Source organism: Clarias gariepinus, chromosome 3, assembly GCF_024256425.1.
Source record: "Clarias gariepinus isolate MV-2021 ecotype Netherlands chromosome 3, CGAR_prim_01v2, whole genome shotgun sequence".
Lineage (NCBI taxonomy): Eukaryota > Metazoa > Chordata > Actinopteri > Siluriformes > Clariidae > Clarias > Clarias gariepinus.
Genome location: NC_071102.1, coordinates 37,715,885 through 37,737,026, shown reverse-complemented (window position 1 = coordinate 37,737,026; position 21,142 = coordinate 37,715,885). Strand labels below are relative to the sequence as shown.

General features: G+C 37.7%; 1 protein-coding gene across 1 annotated transcript; it reads right to left on the bottom strand.

The window, feature by feature from the left end:
* Nucleotides 1-9,633: 9,633 nt before the first annotated feature.
* On the bottom strand, nucleotides 9,634-10,545 carry LOC128519336 (putative gustatory receptor clone PTE03). Its single transcript, XM_053493031.1, has one exon. It carries the CDS (start codon nucleotides 10,543-10,545, stop codon nucleotides 9,634-9,636), a length of 912 nt encoding a protein of 303 aa, XP_053349006.1.
* Between the last annotated feature and the right edge of the window lie 10,597 nt (nucleotides 10,546-21,142).

Below are 21,142 nucleotides of genomic sequence, written 5' to 3'. Positions count from 1 at the left end.
TTTGAGATGCACTAGACTTGTCTAGTCTATTGTCCATCAACAGACACAGAGGGGCACAAAATGTATACACTTCATACCTATTAAGCGTCCATACCTATTAATTGCACATCCATTTACTATGAACAGTATAGGCTAACTTTTTTATTTATTCGTTTGTTTTTAGGAATGTGTCTGCATCCCCTTGCCTTCACCAGCACCTCACATCAGGACACCACATCAGGTTTGCACCATTTTACCATGAATGTTGTTTGCACTTTTTGCACTTTTTATTTATTTGGAACAGTTTCTGGAATTTTTGCAAGTGAATCTTAAGTTATTCTAAATAAACCACAAACAAAGTAATATGTTTCTGTCTTCTAATTATTTTCTTGTAACACTTTCCTATGTGTAACACTTTCACATGAAAGGGGTAATTATACAGCTCATTATGCGGTTCTTTGTCTTCTCTGGCGTGAATTACAGCATTATTCATGATCATTCACGCCTCCTCGCATACTGCCTTTCTAAACAAAAAGTGTCTTAGAAAATTTAAATGAATGTATTGTTTTCTGTAAATGAGTAAGGAAGGTGATTGTCACATCATTTTGAAGTAAAACCTCTACATTATAAGATCCAGGTCACAAAAGTCTTGTGCACAAATGTTATGAATGTGTTTTGTGGTCTTATTTCAGTGAGTTGTTTTTTTGTTGTTTTCAAAAATCACGCATAACATTTTTTTTCTCCAATATACAAACTTGTACATACATGCTGCTCATATATTATTGTTGCCCAGTTTGTGCTGAATAAAATGATATCAGACTTTAGATATTTATAAGTTTATAAGTAACTGAAAAATACACATATGTCAGGACATGTCAGAATCTCTTCAGAGCTCCAAAACACCCTCAGACTCCTAAGGGTTAATGGCAACGGTTTACATAATTTCGTGCATCTAGGGCCCCAATTAGCTCAGTGGTAGCTCAGTGGTTAAGGCATTGGACTACGGTTCGGAAGATCCCAGGTTCAAACCCCACAACCACCAAGTTGCCACTGTTGGGCCCTTGAGCAAGGCCCCTAACCCTCAACTGCTCAGATGTGTAATGAGATAAAAATGTAAGTCGCTCTGGATAAGAGCATCTGCCAAATGACTAAATGTAAATTAAAATTAGGATTGTGGGAGGTAAGCCATGGTAGACCCAGCACGACGAACTGGTCTGTCCGTTAAGCACAAAAAATTTAATTTTGTCGGTGTGACCGAAAAAAGTTAATTGAAGGGGCGCTGAAGTTAATTGAAGAGGTGACTGTTAACGTACTGTCATCTAGAGCTTTAACTGGTGTGTGCGAGGTGGTGTGAGGTGCGTTACTTTTAACAAGAGGCAAGTGCTAATTCGGTGATTTTTCCCCCCCACAGTACAGGCATGACCCTGATGCCATTCTCTGCTTCCTCTCTGCCGCCGATAGGTGGTACGTGCCCATGTCCATCGGTTCCGGTGGTGACCCTTCGTGTAGACCTGGCTGCAACTTACTGGGTCTATCCTTGTGGCTGGGCTCATACTGTTTCGCCTGTTACTGAGTTCTAAGTGAGGTGCGACGCTGCTGGCCACGAAGGTGCTGATCCAGCTTGATAGCCAGAGTGATGCAGTTGTCAAGGGACATGTCGGCATCCCTACAAGCGAGTTCGAGTTAAATCTCCAGGTGAAGTCCTTCCTGGAACCTGGCCAGCAAGCTCCTCTCGCACCAGCCACTCTCAGCAGCTAGCATCTGAATTTTTACTGCATACTCAGTCACAGGGTTGTTTCCTTGCTTGAGCCTCAGAAGTTGCTGCTTTCCTGATTTGCCTTGATCTGAATAGTCGAAGACTGTCCGAAGGGCCTCGATGAACCGGTCATATCGGGTCGTGGTAACCCCTCCGGCACTCCAAACAGCAGTAGCCTAGTCCATAGCTGTACCTGTGAGCTGCTGAGACACGAAGCTGACCTTTTGTAGCTCTGTCATGTTTGGGTACTCGGCGAGATACAGCTTACAGGCCAGAAGAAATCGCTTGCACTTGCATCTCCCTTTGTCGATCGCGGAGATATTCGTGGAGGGAATCTTCTTTAAGCAGGGGGGTTTCTGCTGCGTCTTGAAAGGTCCTCGTTGAGATTACATCCTGCATTTGCATCTGTCTCCTAGCTCTGAGAATCATGACAGATGCAAATGCAAGATGTAATCTCAACGAGTCTTTATTTGATGATAAACAAATTTAAACACAAAAAGGAGTTCAGGAAACTCCTCAGGCTGGGTCTGCAGGTGGCATTCTAGAGGACAATGACTTGACTTAGTGAAAATAACAAAGAATTACTTTGCAACAAAAGGGCTGAGTATTTCTCACGACCTTGACTTTGGTCTGGCGTTCACGAAAAACCGACCCCGATCCTGCAGACTCTGCAGAGGAGGAAACAAAAAGACAAGGGGTATTATGGCGAACCATTCACACAAACGACAACAACAGTGCACGGACAGGAAACTACAGGTTCGGCTGGTTTAATCAGTGACACAGGGGAGGAAACACAGGTGAAACGAGTTAGTGTTATCGTGAGACATATACCAATGTAGAGACACTAGGGGAAGACAAAGCAATCCAGTAAGCAAAGCAATTAGTAATCCAGAGAACCAGATCTTATTCCCCGGGACCGTAGTGGTAGAGGTGTGACAATAATGTGTGTGTGTATAATATGAAATCTTATTTGATATAGGTATAAAATAACTCATGCTAGGGTACTTTTAATATGCTACATTTATGAATTACACTCAATGTATTAAATCCAACCATGAAGTCTAATTTAATTGTTACCATTGAACATTTAATATCTACTTATGTTTATTTTTCTATTTATGTTTATGTTTTGCTAGTGAAATACATTTTAGGCAGAGACATCTGCTCTGTCTTGTTAATTTGTTTTAAAACCCCCGAATCTGCGAATTCACCCAGCAGCGAAACTGGTTTGATAACTTCACTCCTATCGTGAATGAAAGGTGAGAAGGGGGATTACAGTAACAGGGTTTCTGTGGGTGTCAGCTCGGAGCGCGCTGTCGCATTGTATTCAGAGCATAGACTAAAACGAAATCATGTTTGCTTCAGCATAGAAAACAATATTGTATTAGGCTAAGATTATTTAAAAAAAATTATCAGCATATTTAACTACTTCAGTGGTGAATGAGAAATTTGGTCGGTCTGGCTTTTAGATAACGTTTTTATTTGATACAATTTTATCAGTTAATTAATTATCTTATTATAAACATGATTTTTATTCTTTATATTCTTGTCGAGTATAGTCCTTTATGTCTGCATTTTTTCGTACGCGTTTATCATCCTTTTGATCAAAACGCTGCCTTTTGTTTAGGCTGCGGGTTTATAACCGCCTATGAAGAAATTTTAGATGTATTTTAAAGCATCTTTTTGGGCTTAAATATAAATTTTTATTTATGGCCAGGTGTATTACGAAGTGAAGACCTCTTGTTCAGTTCTGCACGGTGTATCTGCACAGAGATTGTGTGTGTGCATAAAGAGTTTGTGTAAGTGTTTGTGACGTTATCTTGTCCTTCAAACGTGCTTCCAACCAACCAACTCTGGCCTCCAAATTCAGAAGGCTACGTGTCATAGCCGATAACTGCTCTTTTGAACTGCTGGTCACCGACTGCTGATCAGCGTATAGTAGCCTGTACAAGCCAATCCCTTCACCCAAAAATAATGTGAATGTCTGCAACAATCACAAACCATTCAAATGTTTAAATATTTTCCTTTTATATATATATATATATATATATATATATATATATATATATATATATATAATACAGTGGTGTGAAAAACTATTTGCCCCCTTCCTGATTTCTTATTCTTTTGCATGTTTGTCACACAAAATGTTTCTGATCATCAAACACATTTAACTATTAGTCAAAGTTAGTAAAACACAAAATGCAGTTTTTAAATGATGATTTTTATTATTTAGGGAGAAAAAAATTCAAACCTACATGGCCCTGTGTGAAAAAGTAATTGCCCCCTGTACCTAATAACTGGTTGGGCCACCCTTAGCAGCAATAACTGCAATCAAGTGTTTGCGATAACTTGCAACGAGTCTTTTACAGCGCTCTAGAGGAATTTTGGCCCACTCATCTTTGCAGAATTGTTGTAATTCAGCTTTATTTGAGGGTTTTCTAGCATGAACAGCCTTTTTAAGGTCATGCCACAACATCTCAATAGGATTCAGGTCAGGACTTTGACTAGGCCACTCCGAAGTCTTCATTTTGTTTTTCTTCAGCCATTCAGAGGTGGATTTGCTGGTGTGTTTTGGGTCATTGTCCTGCTGCAGCACCCAAGTTTGCTTTAGCTTGAGTTGACGAACAGATGGCCGGACATTCTCCTTCAGGATTTTTTGATAGACAGGCCGTTTTTGCCCAGTCTCTTTCTTATGGTGGAGTCATGAACACTGACCTTAATTGAGGCAAGTGAGGCCTACAGTTCTTTAGATGTTGTCTTGGGGTTTTTTTCGTGGCCTCTCGGATGAGTTGTCTCTGCGCTCTTGGGGTCATTTTGGTCGGCCGGCCACTCCTGGGAAGGTTCACCACTGTTCTATGTTTTTGCCATTTGTGGATAATGGCTCTCACTGTGGTTCGCTGGAGTCCCAAAGCTTTAGAAATGCCTTTATAACCTTTACCAGACTGATAGATCTCATTTACTTTTGTTCTCATTTGTTCCTAAATTTCTTTGGATCTTGGCATGATGTCTAGCTTTTGAGGTGCTTTTGGTCTACTTCTCTGTGTCAGGTAGCTCCTATTTAAGTGATTTCTTGATTGAAACATGTGTGGCAGTAATCGGACCTGGGGGTGACTACAGAAATTGAACTCAGGTGTGATAAACCACAGTTAAGTTATTTTTTAACTTTTTCACTTTATCACACATGGCCATGTAGATTTGGATTTTTTTTCCTCCCTTAATAACGTAAACCTTCATTTAAAAACTGCATTTTGTGTTTAATTATGTTATCTTTGACTAGTAGTTAACGGTTTTTGATAAGCAGAAACATTTAAGTGTGAAAAACATGCAAAAGAATAAGAAATCAGGAAGGGGGCAAATAGTTTTTCACACCACTGTGTGTATGTATATATATATATATATATATTTGTATATATATATATATATATATTTGTATATATTTGTATATATTTGTATATATAACTCATGCTAGGGTACGTTTACTACACTGAAGTACCATTTTTTTAGTGTACTACTACAGTACTAATGAATGGAGAAAGCTCAGTCAAAGCCTAGGGATTCTGCGTGCTGTCCCATTGTATTCAGCGAGTAGCACATATGTTTGTGTTTGTTGCATTTCATGTCTGTAGTTTTATCGATAAATCTGCTCATATCTGCGCACGCATTTATCAGCCTTTTGATCTTAGTCCTTATCTTAGTAGTTAAAAGAGTTCATAATCAGAGTATTAAAATTACAGTACAAATGTAAAATTTAAATAAAACTAAATCAGATTAGGATCAAATTTAAGCAAAGTAAACTTGCTTAACACAGTGAGCCCTTAGATTTTATCATGTGTAATTAGAAAAGCTATGCAAGTAGACTTTTTGTGAGCGCAATGTGAGCAGCTTTAATTATTGATAATTAATTAATTATTAAATGGTGGATATAAATAGCAAAAAGAATAATAGTATTCTTTTGATTATTATTATCATGTTCTTTTGTTGTTTAAGTTCAGCGTTGAATGATTATTTGGAACTGAAGCGCTTTGTGTAGATTCATGCCACAAGTCATTTTATCATGGAAAGATTATTAAGTTCTGCTTAGACCACTAAGCGCCTTTGGGTTCAAAAATTGACTTTTACCATTTTTTAATCACTGAAATAGAAGAGAGTTTTCTTATCATAACATGCCTTGTATTGTTTTTAATTGCTCAATACACAACCCATCATTTTTAATGCTATTTTATAAGGGTAAATAATAAATAATTTTATTTGGTTTATTTATTTAATTTTAAATAAAATCTAAAATTAAAACATTGTGGAGTAATTAAAAACTGTGTAAAGGGATTATTAAAAATACATGTTATGATAAGAAAAATCACATTACAGGGATTTAAAAACGTAACAATGTCAGTTAAAGGAATGTACCATTCAGAAGATTTTTAATTCATACAAATTTAAAAAGAAGCCTGAAGCATGATCCAAGATCCTCCCCAGTTTGCTTAAACCATGCACAGTTGAGAGGGGTGCATTTTCGTTTCTCAGAATGTAAAGGTGAGAACAGCCGATTCACACCTGGGAAGGGTGATTTATTTGCATTTGAATGTGTGTGACATTGCAAAGCACACACAGTAACACTGCAAGAACAACAATCTAAAGTAAATAGAAGTAAGAGGTCCTGAAAATACTGCATAAATATTATTTAGTACAACAAAATTCCTCCGCGCTCTCGAAAACTTTATGCGTGCGGTTGAGCGCTGATTAGACTATGTAGGAAATTGAAGAGGAGAATTATAATTCCGGATCAAACTTCAAAATAATATTGATTAAGTGTGTGCTAAAAATAATGTCACGAACAATGTAACCGATTAGGAATCATGTCCATCAATCTGATATACAGTATGCTGAAGAAACTCCCAGGTAAGAAGACACTGCTTTGTGTAGGTAACTTTAAAAACTAAAATAAATAAATAAAATAAACATCAACAACTTCCACCAAAGAGTCTGAAACACAGAGTACAGGGTGCATCACACAGCCACAATATATTATACTATAACCATATTAAACAAAAGATAAAAGTGTATTTTTTTGTTATTTTATTGTTCTATTCTGAGGGTCTTCTTTCCCAGTTATTTTTATATTTAATTTTGAATTATTTTAATGTAATTTCTTTTATAATAACAGATACAAACAAAAGCTATATAACAGTTCATTCTTTGTACAAATAAAATCGTAGCTAGTGAACTTAATTAGCTAGACTAAATAATAAAAATTTTTACAAGCCCTTGAGCTGTTGTTAGTGCTTGATTGGTCAGTCAGTTTCCTTGCTGTTTTCCCCAGATGCATTCATAATCATTAGTCTACTTCTGCCGGTGTGGCGTTTCCCGCGAGAGATTGTGCGCGCGTGGTCCACTACACAGCAAAAATATGTTAGTATATTATGACTGAAAAAGTGGCTCACATCGGTGTGCATTTCGCACAGCACCGCATAGACAGCGCTTATTTAACACGTATAAATGTGTGTTTGTTGTATTTCTGGGAAAGAGAAATCTCCTATAAATCTCTCATATTGACATGCACGTTCATCTGCTGTTAGATCAAAATGAAAGAGTGCACTCACAAACATTTTACATTCACTAAAAGATTTATTTACAACGACATTTTAGCCATTCATACACATGCATTGTGCTATGTTGTTGGTACACACTTTCATTTCATCTCCCCTTTGATAAAAATGCTCCCGATATGACCTGACACGAGCAGCTTTGTTTTAGTCATAATATTTATCAATCATAAAGAGGAGCGACATATACTTGCTGATTAAACACTGCATTTTTTAAAAGCGTGCGCGATGTAAGCAGCTTTAATTATTTATAATTAAATAATAATTAATTGCTGGACATAAACAGCTAAAATTATGATGATTATTGTTCTTGGGATTATTATTATGTTCTTTTGCTATTTGGGTTCAGCGTTGATCAAAAAGCCGCACCCGCAACTCACTTTCAGTTTGCACAAGGCAGTGTTTATTGTTTTAGTGTATGTTTAAAGCACATAAACACAATAAAACAATAATGTTTTAGGCTAACATATCATACATCTTTGTAGTCTTTTTGCACACACGCGCGGGTGTGTTACAATAATAATAATAATAAGAATACTAATAATAAATTTGGGGCACTACTACTACTAATAATAATACTAAATAGAGAAAGCGCAGTTAAAGAAGTATTATCATTGAAGAAAAGAAGAAAATGAAAAACAAATACATATCAGTATTTACAGTTTCAGCTTGACATGTTTATGAGCTCTGTCGCTTGATGTCAATGGGCGCCTAAAAGAGATAACACATTTTCGGCTAAGTAGACACACAATACTTCAGAGTGAAACACGACTGCCCCCTACAGGTAATGAAGGACATTTTTACAGCTTGCCGCGCGCAGCCGCATCCCTTTTCTCGGGGTGTGTGTGTGTGTGTGTGTGTGTGTGTAATTCCTGTAATTCCTGAATGGTAATGTCATTTTTGTCAAACAACTTTCATTAAAACAGAAAGCCTTGGGTTTCACATCTTTTACTGTTCAGTCACATCTTGAATGTTTCATTTTAGATTAAATGTGGTGGTGTACAGAGGCCAAATGTAAAAAAAAAAAAAAAAATGTTCAGTTATAGACCTGGCTTGTGTACCCTATCATGAGAAACAATGGTGGCAAGGCAAAACACTGAGACAGCAATATGAAAAAACAGACTCAACAAGGAACCCATTGATATTAAATCGTGGAACCATAAATCAGTCCCTGTGCTTTAAAGGTTGAATTCGTTCACTCTAAGATGAATAGTGTTTAGGTTATTATAAAGTGTACTTTCACTGATGGAGTCTTGGGTACAAATTGCCAACTTGAGTGAATGTAGTCTTATGGCATAACAAAAAAACTGCTCCCATGTGGTCTTCCTCAATCAGCACACATATGGCTACTGTAGCTAAACAGACCACATGGGGCCATCCTCAGCAGCCCAGAAGCCTCCAAATGTGGAGCAGCCAGACGCATCAGACTATCTCGATGTAATGAGAACCAACCATAAAGGGGGCCCTCATCAGCTGGTTTCAGATTTGAGCATATTTTTTTTCTTACTAACTTTAACAAATGCAAAATTTTGTTCAAAGCTAATAATAGACTATTTATTTGACAGCTGGATTCGGAACGTTTTAGTAGCTGAGAGATTTTTCATTCTTTAACAAATGCCAAATTCCAAAATATCAGACTGGTTTTAGTACTTCCATTAAAAGCAACAAGGCTTCAATATTTACTGCGAAGATTGAAAATAGGTGACTCTACCGTAACCTAGCCCCCAGCTAACAAAGGCATGAAGTTCCAATTTAATCTGTGAGGCAGCTCAAACCTGTAGCCATGCTAATTTGGCAATCAACTTGCTTTAAACTTTATAGAAACTGAAAGGTCAGTAAATGTCTCACTTATGTCAGTTTTTTTTTTCCCTAGTGTAATAATTAGTGCAGTTGTGAAGCTCATCCTAAACAAGAAAAAAATTGGAAATAATTGCCTTTTTTGTAAACAGAATAAACTTGCTAGAATAAGTAACCTTACAGTACTTTGGTTAAGAGCTTGCAAAAGCTGAAGACAAATGTTGATTTAAAATAAAAAAATAATTAAATTCAAAGCATATGTTACAATATTATTATATTAACATTAACAAAGTAATAAGATTCATGTTGATATTATTTTAAATGTTAGCTAAAAAATTTTTTATTTTGTCTTCATTGCAAACAGGTAGCACATATCACTCTACCACCAACAATACTACTACTTCTTCTTATATTATTATTATTAGCAGTAGCAGTAGTAGAAGTTGCATGTAAAACATTCTAGTAAAAAAAAAAAAACTAAATTCCAGGATTTTTCTATTAAATCAATCTTTTGATACTTTTCCAAATCTCCTGCAGTTTTAATCCATAAATTATGGGGTTAAACACAGGAGGAATAAGTAAATATTCAACTGACATGATCATGATAATAAGGTGGGGAATTTGGTTGGACTCTAGTCGGTTATTTACAATTTCAAAGCACATGTTAACAGAAAAATTTATGAAAATGAAAAGATGTGGTAAACAGGTCTGTAGAGCTTTTCTTCTGAAATCTTTAGAATTCTTTAAACACACAGAGAGAATCCTGATATATGAGAAGAATATGAAGGTCAGTGGAGGAAACACAGCAATGCTGAAAACAAAAAGTCCATAGTAGCTGTTTGCAGATGTTTCTTTACAACTTAATTTAAGAATGGAGTAATTATCACAATATATTCTGTTCAGTTTAAATTTACACAGCTGAAGTTGATATGTTGTTATTAATCCTACACTAAGTTCACAGCAAGGCAAACACCATGATAAAAAAATAAGTATTTTCACAGTTGACATTTTTACAAGAGTTGCATAATGTAATGGTTTACAGATGGACACATATCTGTCATAGGCCATAGCTGATAACAGTGTGAACTCAGCACCAGCATACCAATAAACAAAAAAAGCCTGAAATAAACATCCATGGTAAGAAGTTATTTGCTTTTCAGACAGTAAATCAGTCAGCAGTTTAGGATAAAGAGCAGTTGCTCCAAAGAGAGCATTACAAAGCAACGCAGCAATGAAAATATACATCGGCTCATGGAGACGTTTGTTCATGAATATTATGGAAATTACAACACTATTGAATAAAATTATAAATATGTACACAGTAAGAGTAATCATAAAATAAACATATCTGTAGCTCTGTAAATTAATGTGTCCAGCTAGTGTTAAAAATGTAACATTAGCCACATCCATAAATTCAAATCAAATAATATTTAAATGAATCATTATTATTTAGCTGAATATATTTTGCTGTGGTGAAAAAGAGCTCATCCTATAGTTACATCTATCATTTAAAACATTAAAACCAATATTATGTAGAGATTATTTATGTAAAAAAAAATCCTTTAGAATTTAGCTTGAATATATTTTATGCATGTGGTTAGAAAAAGCTCAGTGCACACTTATATTATCTTGTCTGGACAATCCTTCGTGACTTTCTGACAGACATTAACATAAGAGTCCCACCCCATCATGAACATTAACATTATAACATTAAGACAATGCTGTTTATGTTTATTTTTATAAATACAGGTTCTTCTAAAAAAAAAATTATATTGTGATAAAGTTCATTATTTTCTGTAATATACTGATAAACATTAGACTTTCATATATTTTAGATTCATTATACACAACTGAAGTAGTTCAAGCCTGTTATTGTTTTAATATTGATGATTTTGGCATACAGCTCATGAAAACCCAAAATTCCTATCTCAAAAAATTAGCATATCATAAAATGGTTCTCTAAACGAGCTATTAACCTAATCATCTGAATCAACTAATTAACTCTAAACACCTGCAAAAGATTCCTGAGGCTTTCAAAAACTCCCAGCCTGGGAGTTTGGGCTACAGGTGCCGCATTCCCCAGGTCAAGCCACTTTTGAACCCGAAACAGCGGCAGAAGCGCCTGACCTGGGCTACAGAGAAGCAGCACTAGACTGTTGCTCAGTGGTCCAAAGTACTTTTTTCGGATGAAAGCAAATTTTTGCATGTCATTCGGAAATCAAGGTGCCAGAGTCTGGAGGAAGACTGGGGAGAGGGAAATGCCAAAATGCCTGAAGTCCAGTGTCAAGTACCCACAGTCAGTGATGGTCAATGCAGCTAGCTATCAGGAGATTTTAAAGCACTTCATGCTTCCATCTGCTGAAAAGCTTTATGAAGATAAGGATTTCATTTTTCAGCACAACCTGGCACCTGCTCACAGTGCCAAAACCACTGGTAAATGGTTTACTGACCATGGTATTACTGTGCTCAATTGGCCTGCCAACTCTCCTGACCTGAACCTCATAGAGAATCTGTGGGATATTGTGAAGAGAAAGTTGAGAGACGCAAGACTCAACACTCTGGATGAGCTTAAGGCAGCTGAATCTAAAATATATGAAAGTCTAATGTTTATTAGTACATTACAGAAAATAATGAACTTTATCACAATATGCTAATTTTTTTAGAAGGACCTGTATAAAAATAGGTAATAAAATAATTGTTGTGATAAAATTACATTAGGATTATGTTTATTAAATGACCCCAATAAAATAATAATAATAATAATAATAATTATGAGTCAGGACTAACCCCTAAAGGGCACCTTGTTGTCTGTTTTGTTACCTGCAGGTATTTTATTTTCCTTTTGGTTCTGTTTAAATTTAAATTAAAATCTTAACCTCTGCACTTATGCCTTACCTGCAACTCATCAAACCAAGGGGTTTTCTCTAATATTTTTTAGGCGAACATTGACGCTGTGGTGAACAGACTTTGTGGGCAGTTATCGTGACATTGCGGGGCGCAGGAGAGAGACGAGTGAAATCCTGCAGAGTACCCCAGAGAAAGACTGGGGAAGATGTGCAAGCAGCGCAGCCAGCACTCCAGGTGCAGTCCAACCTGTTCATAAAGAAGAAAAATTAAATAACCTTTAAAGCCCAGTCTGAAGAAGAGATATGTGTTGATATTCCTGTTAGCCTTGGTGTAGGCTCTGTTCCCCCTAGCCCTAGTGTAGACTCTGAGGTTCCTGTTAGCCTCAGTGTAGGCTCTGATGCTCCCGTTAGCCCTAGTGTAGGCTACAATGTTTCCGTTAGCCTCAGAATAGCCTAAATGTTAAATTTAATAATATCACTAGGATTAGGTATAGGTAATATCTCTTTTTCACAGTCCGATAGTGTCTCATTTAAACAGACCACTGCATTAAACATACACTACCGTTCAAAAATTTGGGGTCACTTGCAAATTTCTTTGTTTTTGTTTATTGATTTATTTTCTACATTCTACAACAATACTGGGGATTTTAAAACTATAAAATAACACATATGGAATTAGGTAATTACGTAACATCAACAAAAATAACAATTAGTTGTCATTTTACGACACAGAGGTCAGCCTTTCTGTAATAGTTATTGCAAGAACAGTATTGTCAAGTGCATTTGCAAAATCCGCCAAGCACCATAATGAAACTGGCTCTCATGAACGCCATTCCAGGAAGGTGAGACCAAAACCTACCACTGCCTCAGACGAAAAGTTCATTTAGAGTTATCAGCCTGAAAAATGACCAATTAACAGTACCTCAGAGTAGAGGTGTTATGAAGTCTTTACAGAGCAGAAGTAGCATACACATCTCACCATTAACTGTTTAAAGGAGATTAATGCATTTTTTGGATGCCTTCAGCATTCCTTTACAATGTAGAAAGAAATAAAAATCAGGAACGATCATGGAGTTAGAAAGTGACCCCAAACTTTTCAACGGTAGTGTACATTCACATCAACTACCAGGGCTTTATCACTAATTTCCCAGATTTAGCCACTTCGATTAGATCATCATCTGACCCCACAGAACACAATCAGACGACTTAATATTTAGAGGCCACATTGCATTATACATTAGATAATGGAAAAGAAAAATGAATGAAAAAAATATTATAAAAAATATATTATAATAAATACTAACTTCCTTGTATAATGATCACACGCTTTAAAACAGACCACTTAAAAATTAGAATGCAATTGTTGTGGCGTTATATTGCATGGAAGGAGAGCATCCTGAAATATTAAAAAGCCCTAAGTGCTGCTAGATCAACATATTCCTCCACTCTCATAGAAAATAACAAAAATAATCCTAGATTTTTAATTAAACACCATAGCAAAATTATCTTGAAATAAGACTACTACAGGAATCTTCACATCAATAACATGCAGGGGTAAGGACTTTGTGAACTTAAATCGTAAACTTCTTTGTCTTTGGCTGTTCCCTTTCAGGGGTCGTCATAGCGAATCATCTGCCTCCATCTAACCCTATCCTCTGCATCATCTTCTCTCACCACAAGTAATTTCATATCCTCTCTCATCCTTAAGTCTCCTCTTTGGTCTTCCTCTACTCCTCCTGCCTGGCAGTTCCAACCTCTGAATCCTTCTACCAATATATTTACAATCTCTCCTCTGAACATGTCCAAACCACCCTCTGCTTTCTAGAACATACTTCCCCCTCTCCAAATTTTCTTCCACCTGGTCCCTGCTCTCACTACAAGACACAATGTCATCTGCAAACATCATAGTCAATGGAGACTCCTGTCTAACCTCTGTCATCCTGTCCATTACCAGAGCAAACAAAAGGGGCTCAGAGCCGATCCTTGTCACACCTACAGCACATCTCATCCCTGTTTAACAGCTTTCATACAGTGGTTAGTCAAGGGGAATGTGTATTACTGCCACGCACTCTGTCGCGGCAAACGGCAACAGCCAAAATAAATCAGTCGCATTTTAAAGTAATTTGTGAAATGACCACCAGGTGGCTCTGAAAATAGACTTTCAGAATAGAACATTAGAATAACTAAAAAAAAAAAAAATTCTATCTTTGGTATAATACGGATATAGTATAATGTATCACGGCTGTGTGACACATTCTGTACTTTGCGTTCCAGACTCTTTGGTGGAAGTTGTTGATGTTTATTTTATTTATTTGTTTTTGTCTTTGATGTTAACTACACAAAGCAGAGTCCTAATCTGTTACATTTTTGGTGACAACAGTTTTTTTAGCACACAATTAATCAATAATATTTTTCAAAAGTTTGATCCGGCATTATAATTCTCCTCTTTAATTAGCGTTCAACAGCACACAAAGTTTTCGAGAGCGCGAAATAATTCCGTTGTACTAAATAATAATTTTGCAGTATAATTAGGGCCTCTTATTCCTATTTATTTTAGGTTGTTGTTCTTTCAGTGTTACTGTGTGTGCTTTTCAATGTCAGACTATTTTTAAACCCTGAAATGAGACTTTTCTTATTATATGTTATAATCTTTGTATGATAAAACAACTTGTGGCATGAATCTACACGAAGTGCTTCAGTTTCAAATAATCATTCAATGCTGAACACAAACAGCAAAAGAGCATGGTAATAATAATCAGAAGAATAATAATCATCAGGCGCTTTTTATTTTTAAAAATGCAGTGTTTAATTAGCAAGTAGCTATATATTTGTGCTCTGTTTTTTTTCTGGGGTATTGATTTTACATTTTGTCTGCTTTGCAAATGTCCCCCCTCTTTATGATAGATGAATATTATGAGTAAAACAAAGCTGTTTGTGTCGGCTCATGTCTGGAGCATTTTGATCAAAGGGGAGATAAGAAGTGAAAAGTGAAAATGCATATGTGCTCTTTCACTTTCCCGAGTTTTGATCTAAAGTCAGATGAATGCGCGTCGATATAAAAGATTTATAGGAAAAATTTCTTTCCCAGAAATACAAAATACACAAATTCATACTTTGCTGTCTTTGCAGCACTGTGCGAAATGCACACCGATGTGAGGAGCTTTATTTCAGTCATAATATACTAACATATTTTTGCTGTGTAGTGGACTGCGCACAAACTCTCACGGACGAGCCTTTCTCTGAATACGCCGTTTTTTAACGGGGGTGGGGCTAAGAACCACCATACCGGCAGAAGTAGACTAATGATTATGAATGCGTCGGGGAAAAAAGGAAGCAAACTTATAGCAAGGAAAGCAGACGCTTTTTATAAGTATTCATGTCTGTGAGGCGAGTATACATGGATTTTCTGATGCGCTCAAGTTCACAGAAACTGATACAGAATAACGCTGTGTCCCTGTTTGCTTTTATTATTTTACAACATCATAAGGTTTAGTCGTCATTGTGAGTGCACTTAAATAAAAGTAGCGTCTTATAAATTCAATTTTATTCAATTTTATTTATATAGCACTTTTAACAATGGTCATTGTCTCAAAGCAGCTTTACAAAAATTTTATAAATTATTATTATTTTTTTTAAATAAATAAAAAAAAAAGTTTTATGGAAGTGAGCTTTTCCATTTTATATACTACCATATCATATATTTGTGTCTAATACTGTTTTATTTACATTTTACAACATTACATGCAGTTTGTAATTTACTTACGATTGTTTGTTTAAAATGTAACCTACATATCTACAATATAGGCATATTTAACTACTTCAGTAGTGAATGAGAAATTTTGTGGGTCTGGCTTTTAGATAAATACCTTATTTGATATAATTGTATTATTTAATTAATTATCTTATTATAAATATGATTCTTATCCTCTATATTCTTGTCAAGTATAGTCCTTCAGAGCAAGCATTGTGTCAGAAGATTCTGCGGAATCTCTTCTCACCTTTCATTCACGATAGGTGTAAATTTATTAAACTGTGTGCACTGTTGGCAAATACTTGGGTTTTAGATGAATAAAGAAGAGAGCGGACGTCTCTGCCTAAAATAGATTTAAAAATATAAAATAAAAATGGGTAATGATAGCAATTGAATCAGACTTAATAGTTGTATTTGACACTTTTCTTTTTATTTACTGTATGGACAGTTGTAATATGCCTTCTCTATGTTATTTATCTCTCTATATATTCTTTAATTATGACTTGAATAAATCGGCTCTCATCGGAGCACGCTGGTGTGTTAAAAAAGCCAGCGTTTATCTATCGAGTAGCCTATATGTTTGTGTTTGTTGTTTATCTGTCTGCATTTTCATTGATAAAATGCATGCGTTTATCATCCTTTTGATCAAAACACTGCCTTTTGTTAAGTGAAAGTGTGAGCCGCAGGTTTATACACACTGATAAATGAATTTTAGATGGATTGTAAAGCATCTTTTTTAGACCCAAATATTCATTTTTATTAATGGCCAGGTGTCTAATTGTGTGTGTGTGTGTGTGCGCGTCTCATACTGTACTGTAGATGTGTATGCACAGAGAGTTTGTGTGTGTGTTTTTGACATTTATATTCTCCCTTAAACATACTTCCAACCAACCAACCAACCCTGGCCTCCAAACTCAGAAGGCAACATGTCATAGCCGATAACCGGTCCTTTGATCTGCTGGTTACGGTGGGGCGTCGGCTGCTGATCAGTGTATGTCTGCAACAAACACTAACCATTAAAATGTTAATAATTTAATTAAACACAAATTTATAAATTAGATTTTCTTTAAACATAATATTTTACTCATATATAAACTCATGCTAGTGTTTTCTACACTGAAGTACCATTTAAAGCTATTTATTAATTTCTCTTTAATTTGCTTATGTACTTACTTACTAACCAGCGAATGCTTTAGTATAGGGCTCTAAAACAACGGCAGTATGAATGACAATGGAATTTTACAGAACGTGCGAGTTGACGCCTATGCAGCAATCACTCACTATTTAAATGTTGGATTTAAATTAAAATAGCACTTATTACCATATATTCGTGTTTAATTAAATTCTTAAATCATCGTCTTCACCCTTGGGTTTACAGCATATACCCCGGAACAAGGTCTAGGGAGGAAACAGAGAAGTTTCTTTTTCTGTTTTTGCATTGAGTTTAATTATGCAGCATTTTTAGTATTCATAGCAAAAGCAACCCAACAGTGTGATTAAAGTACCCGAAATAACACAGAGTTTTGACCCAGCATAAACAACCTAACGAAGTGTTTACAGAAACCCAGCATTTTTTAGAGTACTACTACAGTACTAATGAATGGAGGAAGCGCAGTTAAAGCCCGGGGATTCTGCGTGCTGTCGCGTTGTATTCAGCGAGTAGCATATATTTTTGTGTTTGTTGAATTTTAATTCTGTAGTTTTATCGATAAATCTGTACATATCTGCACACGCGTTTATCAGCCTTTTAATCAAAAAAGCATGCACAACTAACTTTCACTTTGCACAAGGCAGTGTTCATTGTTTAGTGTATATTTAAAGCGCATAAACACAATAAAACAATATTGTTTTAGGGTAACATTTTTTTTTACATAAAAAACAAACATTTCATTTTTGTATTACTAGTTGTACTTCGTCTTTTTGCACACACACAATAATAATAACAATAATAATAAATAATAGGAGCACTACTACTACTACTACTACTAATAATAATAATAATAATACTGAATGGTAAGAAAGCGCAGTTAAAGAAGTATCATTGAGGGAGAGAAGAAAATGAAGAATAAATACATATCAATATTTACTCGATACGTTCATGAGCTCTATCGCTTGCTGTCAATAGCCAAGAGAGAGAACACATTTTTGGCTTCAGTGGACACACAATACTTTAGACTGAAACACGACTGCCCCCTACAGGTAATGAAGGACATTTTCACAGCTTGCCGCGCACAGCCACGTGCGTTTTTAATGGCGTCATCTGTATAATATATTAAATAAATAGGTAAATTTTATCAATTACTGTAAGGTATGTACAATAGTATACACAGCCATATACTTTAAGTGTACTAAGTATACTTAAAGTTGTTCCACTCTAGCACACAAAAGTATTCTTAAACATCCTGCACTCACTGAACAAGCTGAATATTATCCATTATAGCATACCTGAGTCGGAGTTTGGTTGTTTGGAGCTAAATTCCGTTTGTTGTTCTTAGACGAAGAAACTCGCACGTTCTCCAAAAAGCACAAGTAAAATGAAAAAAGCGAAGCCCAATAGTATAAAACCGTAAAAACTAGTTGCTACTGTAATTATTATTGTATAAACAGAAAAGCTATATAATTTAAACGCCGATACAAAAATGGAACTTTCACGGAAATTATACAAAAACTGTCACGGACGCGGGGCAAAACAATATGAATCCAACCGCGGATGAAGACAGTATAAAGATGCACGGGTTTGGTCAGAAGCGTGAGCGAGGGTCGAAAGCTGTAAGTCCGTCCGCAAAGTGTCAAAAACAAAAGCAGGAAGCGATTGCCGTAGTCAAAAGTAAAGCGTGAGATCAAAAACTTGAAAAACAAGCAGTGAGGCGAACCGAAACAAAAAGGATGAGAGACAGGAGCCATGAATCAAAGGGGGAAGCTTGGGTCGAAACCGGGAGATTAAAAAGGCAGACGAACAATCCAAATCGGCAGGCAAAAAATCAAGAACAAGAAAAAACAAAGCGAGGTTGTAACATGAAGACATTGAAGGAAAAATGCGACACACAATAATCCAGCAATCTGAGCAGCATGCAGCGCGTGCCTAAATCACTGGAATAATTAGTGGAGGAGATGAGAAACAGGTGTGTAGACGGGGGGGAAACGGGGGCGTGGGAAAGGATGAATGACATGCTGGGGAAACACATGGGCACGTGGGGAAAGTGACAGCGTGCGAAAAAAAGGAATAAACAAACGGGTGGTAGAAGAGACGTGACACATGACAGTAACCCCCACCCGTCTATGAACGCCTCTGGACGTTTGAACGGGGAGCATCGGGGGAAGCGTTTCTGAAAGTCTGAGATGAGTTTGGGGTCTAGGACAAACTTGGAGGGAATCCAGCTTCTTTCCTTAGGCCCATAGCCTTTCCAGTCTACCAGGTATTGGATGCCTCTTCCTTGACGGCGAGCTTTTCAGAAGTCGGTGGACGGTGTAGGCCTCACCACTATCGATAATACAGGGAGGAGGCAGAGGGTGGGTGGGGGGACCTAAAGGGCTTGAAGCGAGGCGGCGTAGTTGGGACACGTAGAAGGTCGGGTTGATTCGCCGCGTGGTTGAGTGAAGCAGGAGCTTGACAGCGCAAGAGTTGATAATCTTGGTAATCAGAAAAGGGCCTACATAGCGGGGGAAAGTTTACAAGAGATAGTTTTGAGGGGAAGATTCCTGGTGGAGAGCATGACCCTTTGTCCTATTCTGTATTTAGGGGCCTGGGATCATCTACGGTCTGCCTAAATCTTGTAAGACCTGCTGAGTCGTAGCAGGGTCTTCCTGGCTTGGGCCCAGGTCCTTCTACAATGGCGGACAAAGGTTGGGCGGACAGGACGCTGACCTCCTGCTCCTGAGATGGAAACAGGGGTGGTTGGTATCCCATACAGCACTGGAAGGAGGACAGAATGGTGGATGATGAGATTTGGGAGTTGTGGGCGTAATTAACCCAAGGTAGGAACTGGCTCCACGAGCTAACATCTTGAGTGGCCATACACCTCAGTGCAATTTTGAGGTTCTTTCTCTCAGTCTGGCCGCTTGATTGGGGGTGAAAACCAATATTGGACCAGGGGCGATAAGGGATGGGCAGAGGTCTGAGGAGGCTAGCTGGGGCCGTGTTAGCATGTTTAGATCTTGTGCAGACGTCGCATGCTGAAACAAAGCTAGAGACGTCCTCCTTGAGGGTGGGCCACCAAAACCGCTGCTGGGCTAGTGCCAGGGTTCTGGCAGAGCCAGGGTGGCGCGAGAGTTTTGAGCTGTGGGCCCACTCCAGGACTTGAGAGTGAGGGGAACGAAGAGGCGGTTAGGGGGCACGTTGCTTGGTCTTGGTTCATGAGAGAGGGCTTGCTTGATGCAGGTTTTTATGTCGAGCTCGGCCCCTGGCGAGCAAGCAGGGGGGTGGCAAAATTGTTTCATATGCGGCAGGGTCTTGGGTGGTCGTAAATAGTCTCGAATAGCGTTCTGACTTGGTCTGACCTGGTCAGTTGGAGAGGGTTAAATTGAATGTCGCGAAGACATTCCCTCTAGCTAGTGTCTCTATTCTTTCAAGGCTAACTTGATGGCTAAGAGTTCACGGTCTCCGATGCCATAATTACTTTCAGCAGGAGTTAGGCGGTGGTAGAAGAAGGAGCAGGGGTGCAGCTTATTATCCAGGTTGGATCTTTGTGAGAGAACGCCTCCTACTCCAGTGCTGGAGGCGTTGTGGTGTGGAACTCGCATTTCTCAGCCTTGACGAACAAGTTGTTCTCCAGCAGACTCTGCAGCACCTGCCAGACGTGATGTTGGTGTTCTTCTGCGTTCTGAGAGAAGACCAGGATATCATCAAGATTTACGAATACAGCAAAATTAAGGAAGTCCCTGAGAACATCATTAATTAGGCCTGAAAGACTCCGGGGGTGTTAGTTAGTCCAAGGGGTATATTCAGATATTCATGATGTCCCGTTGGTGTATTGAAAGCTGTTTTCCATTCAGCCCCTTCCCAAATGTGGACGAGGTGATAGCTCGATGATGGGCTATGATCGCCTGAGACCCTTAGGCCAATGAGAGGGGTTCTGTGGGTGATAGATGGGCCAAGGGCCTGGACCTTGAAGTGGTTCTCCAAGGGCAACGCGGAGATACCTAGGGTTTTGGCCAAAGCCACACTAGCAGGTTGTGGTCCGAACCCGAGTCAACCAGTGCCTGCACTAGGTGGGTCTGTTGCTCATGGATGAGAAGGATAGGAAGCAGGTGACGTTGATCTGGGAGACTTCTTGGAGTCTCGCCCTCTAATTCTCCCAGCTGAACTAAAGGGGTCTCCCTTTTGCTGAACAGTTCTTGAGCAGGTGTCCTGGTTTGCCACAGTAAAAGCAGGCTCCTTTCACTCGGCGGTGGTGATGCTCTTCTGGGGTGA

Coding starts and splice junctions, on each gene's coding strand:
- LOC128519336 (XM_053493031.1), bottom strand. CDS start 10,545: ATGGATGTGGCTAATGTTACATTTTTAACACTAGCTGGACACATTAAT.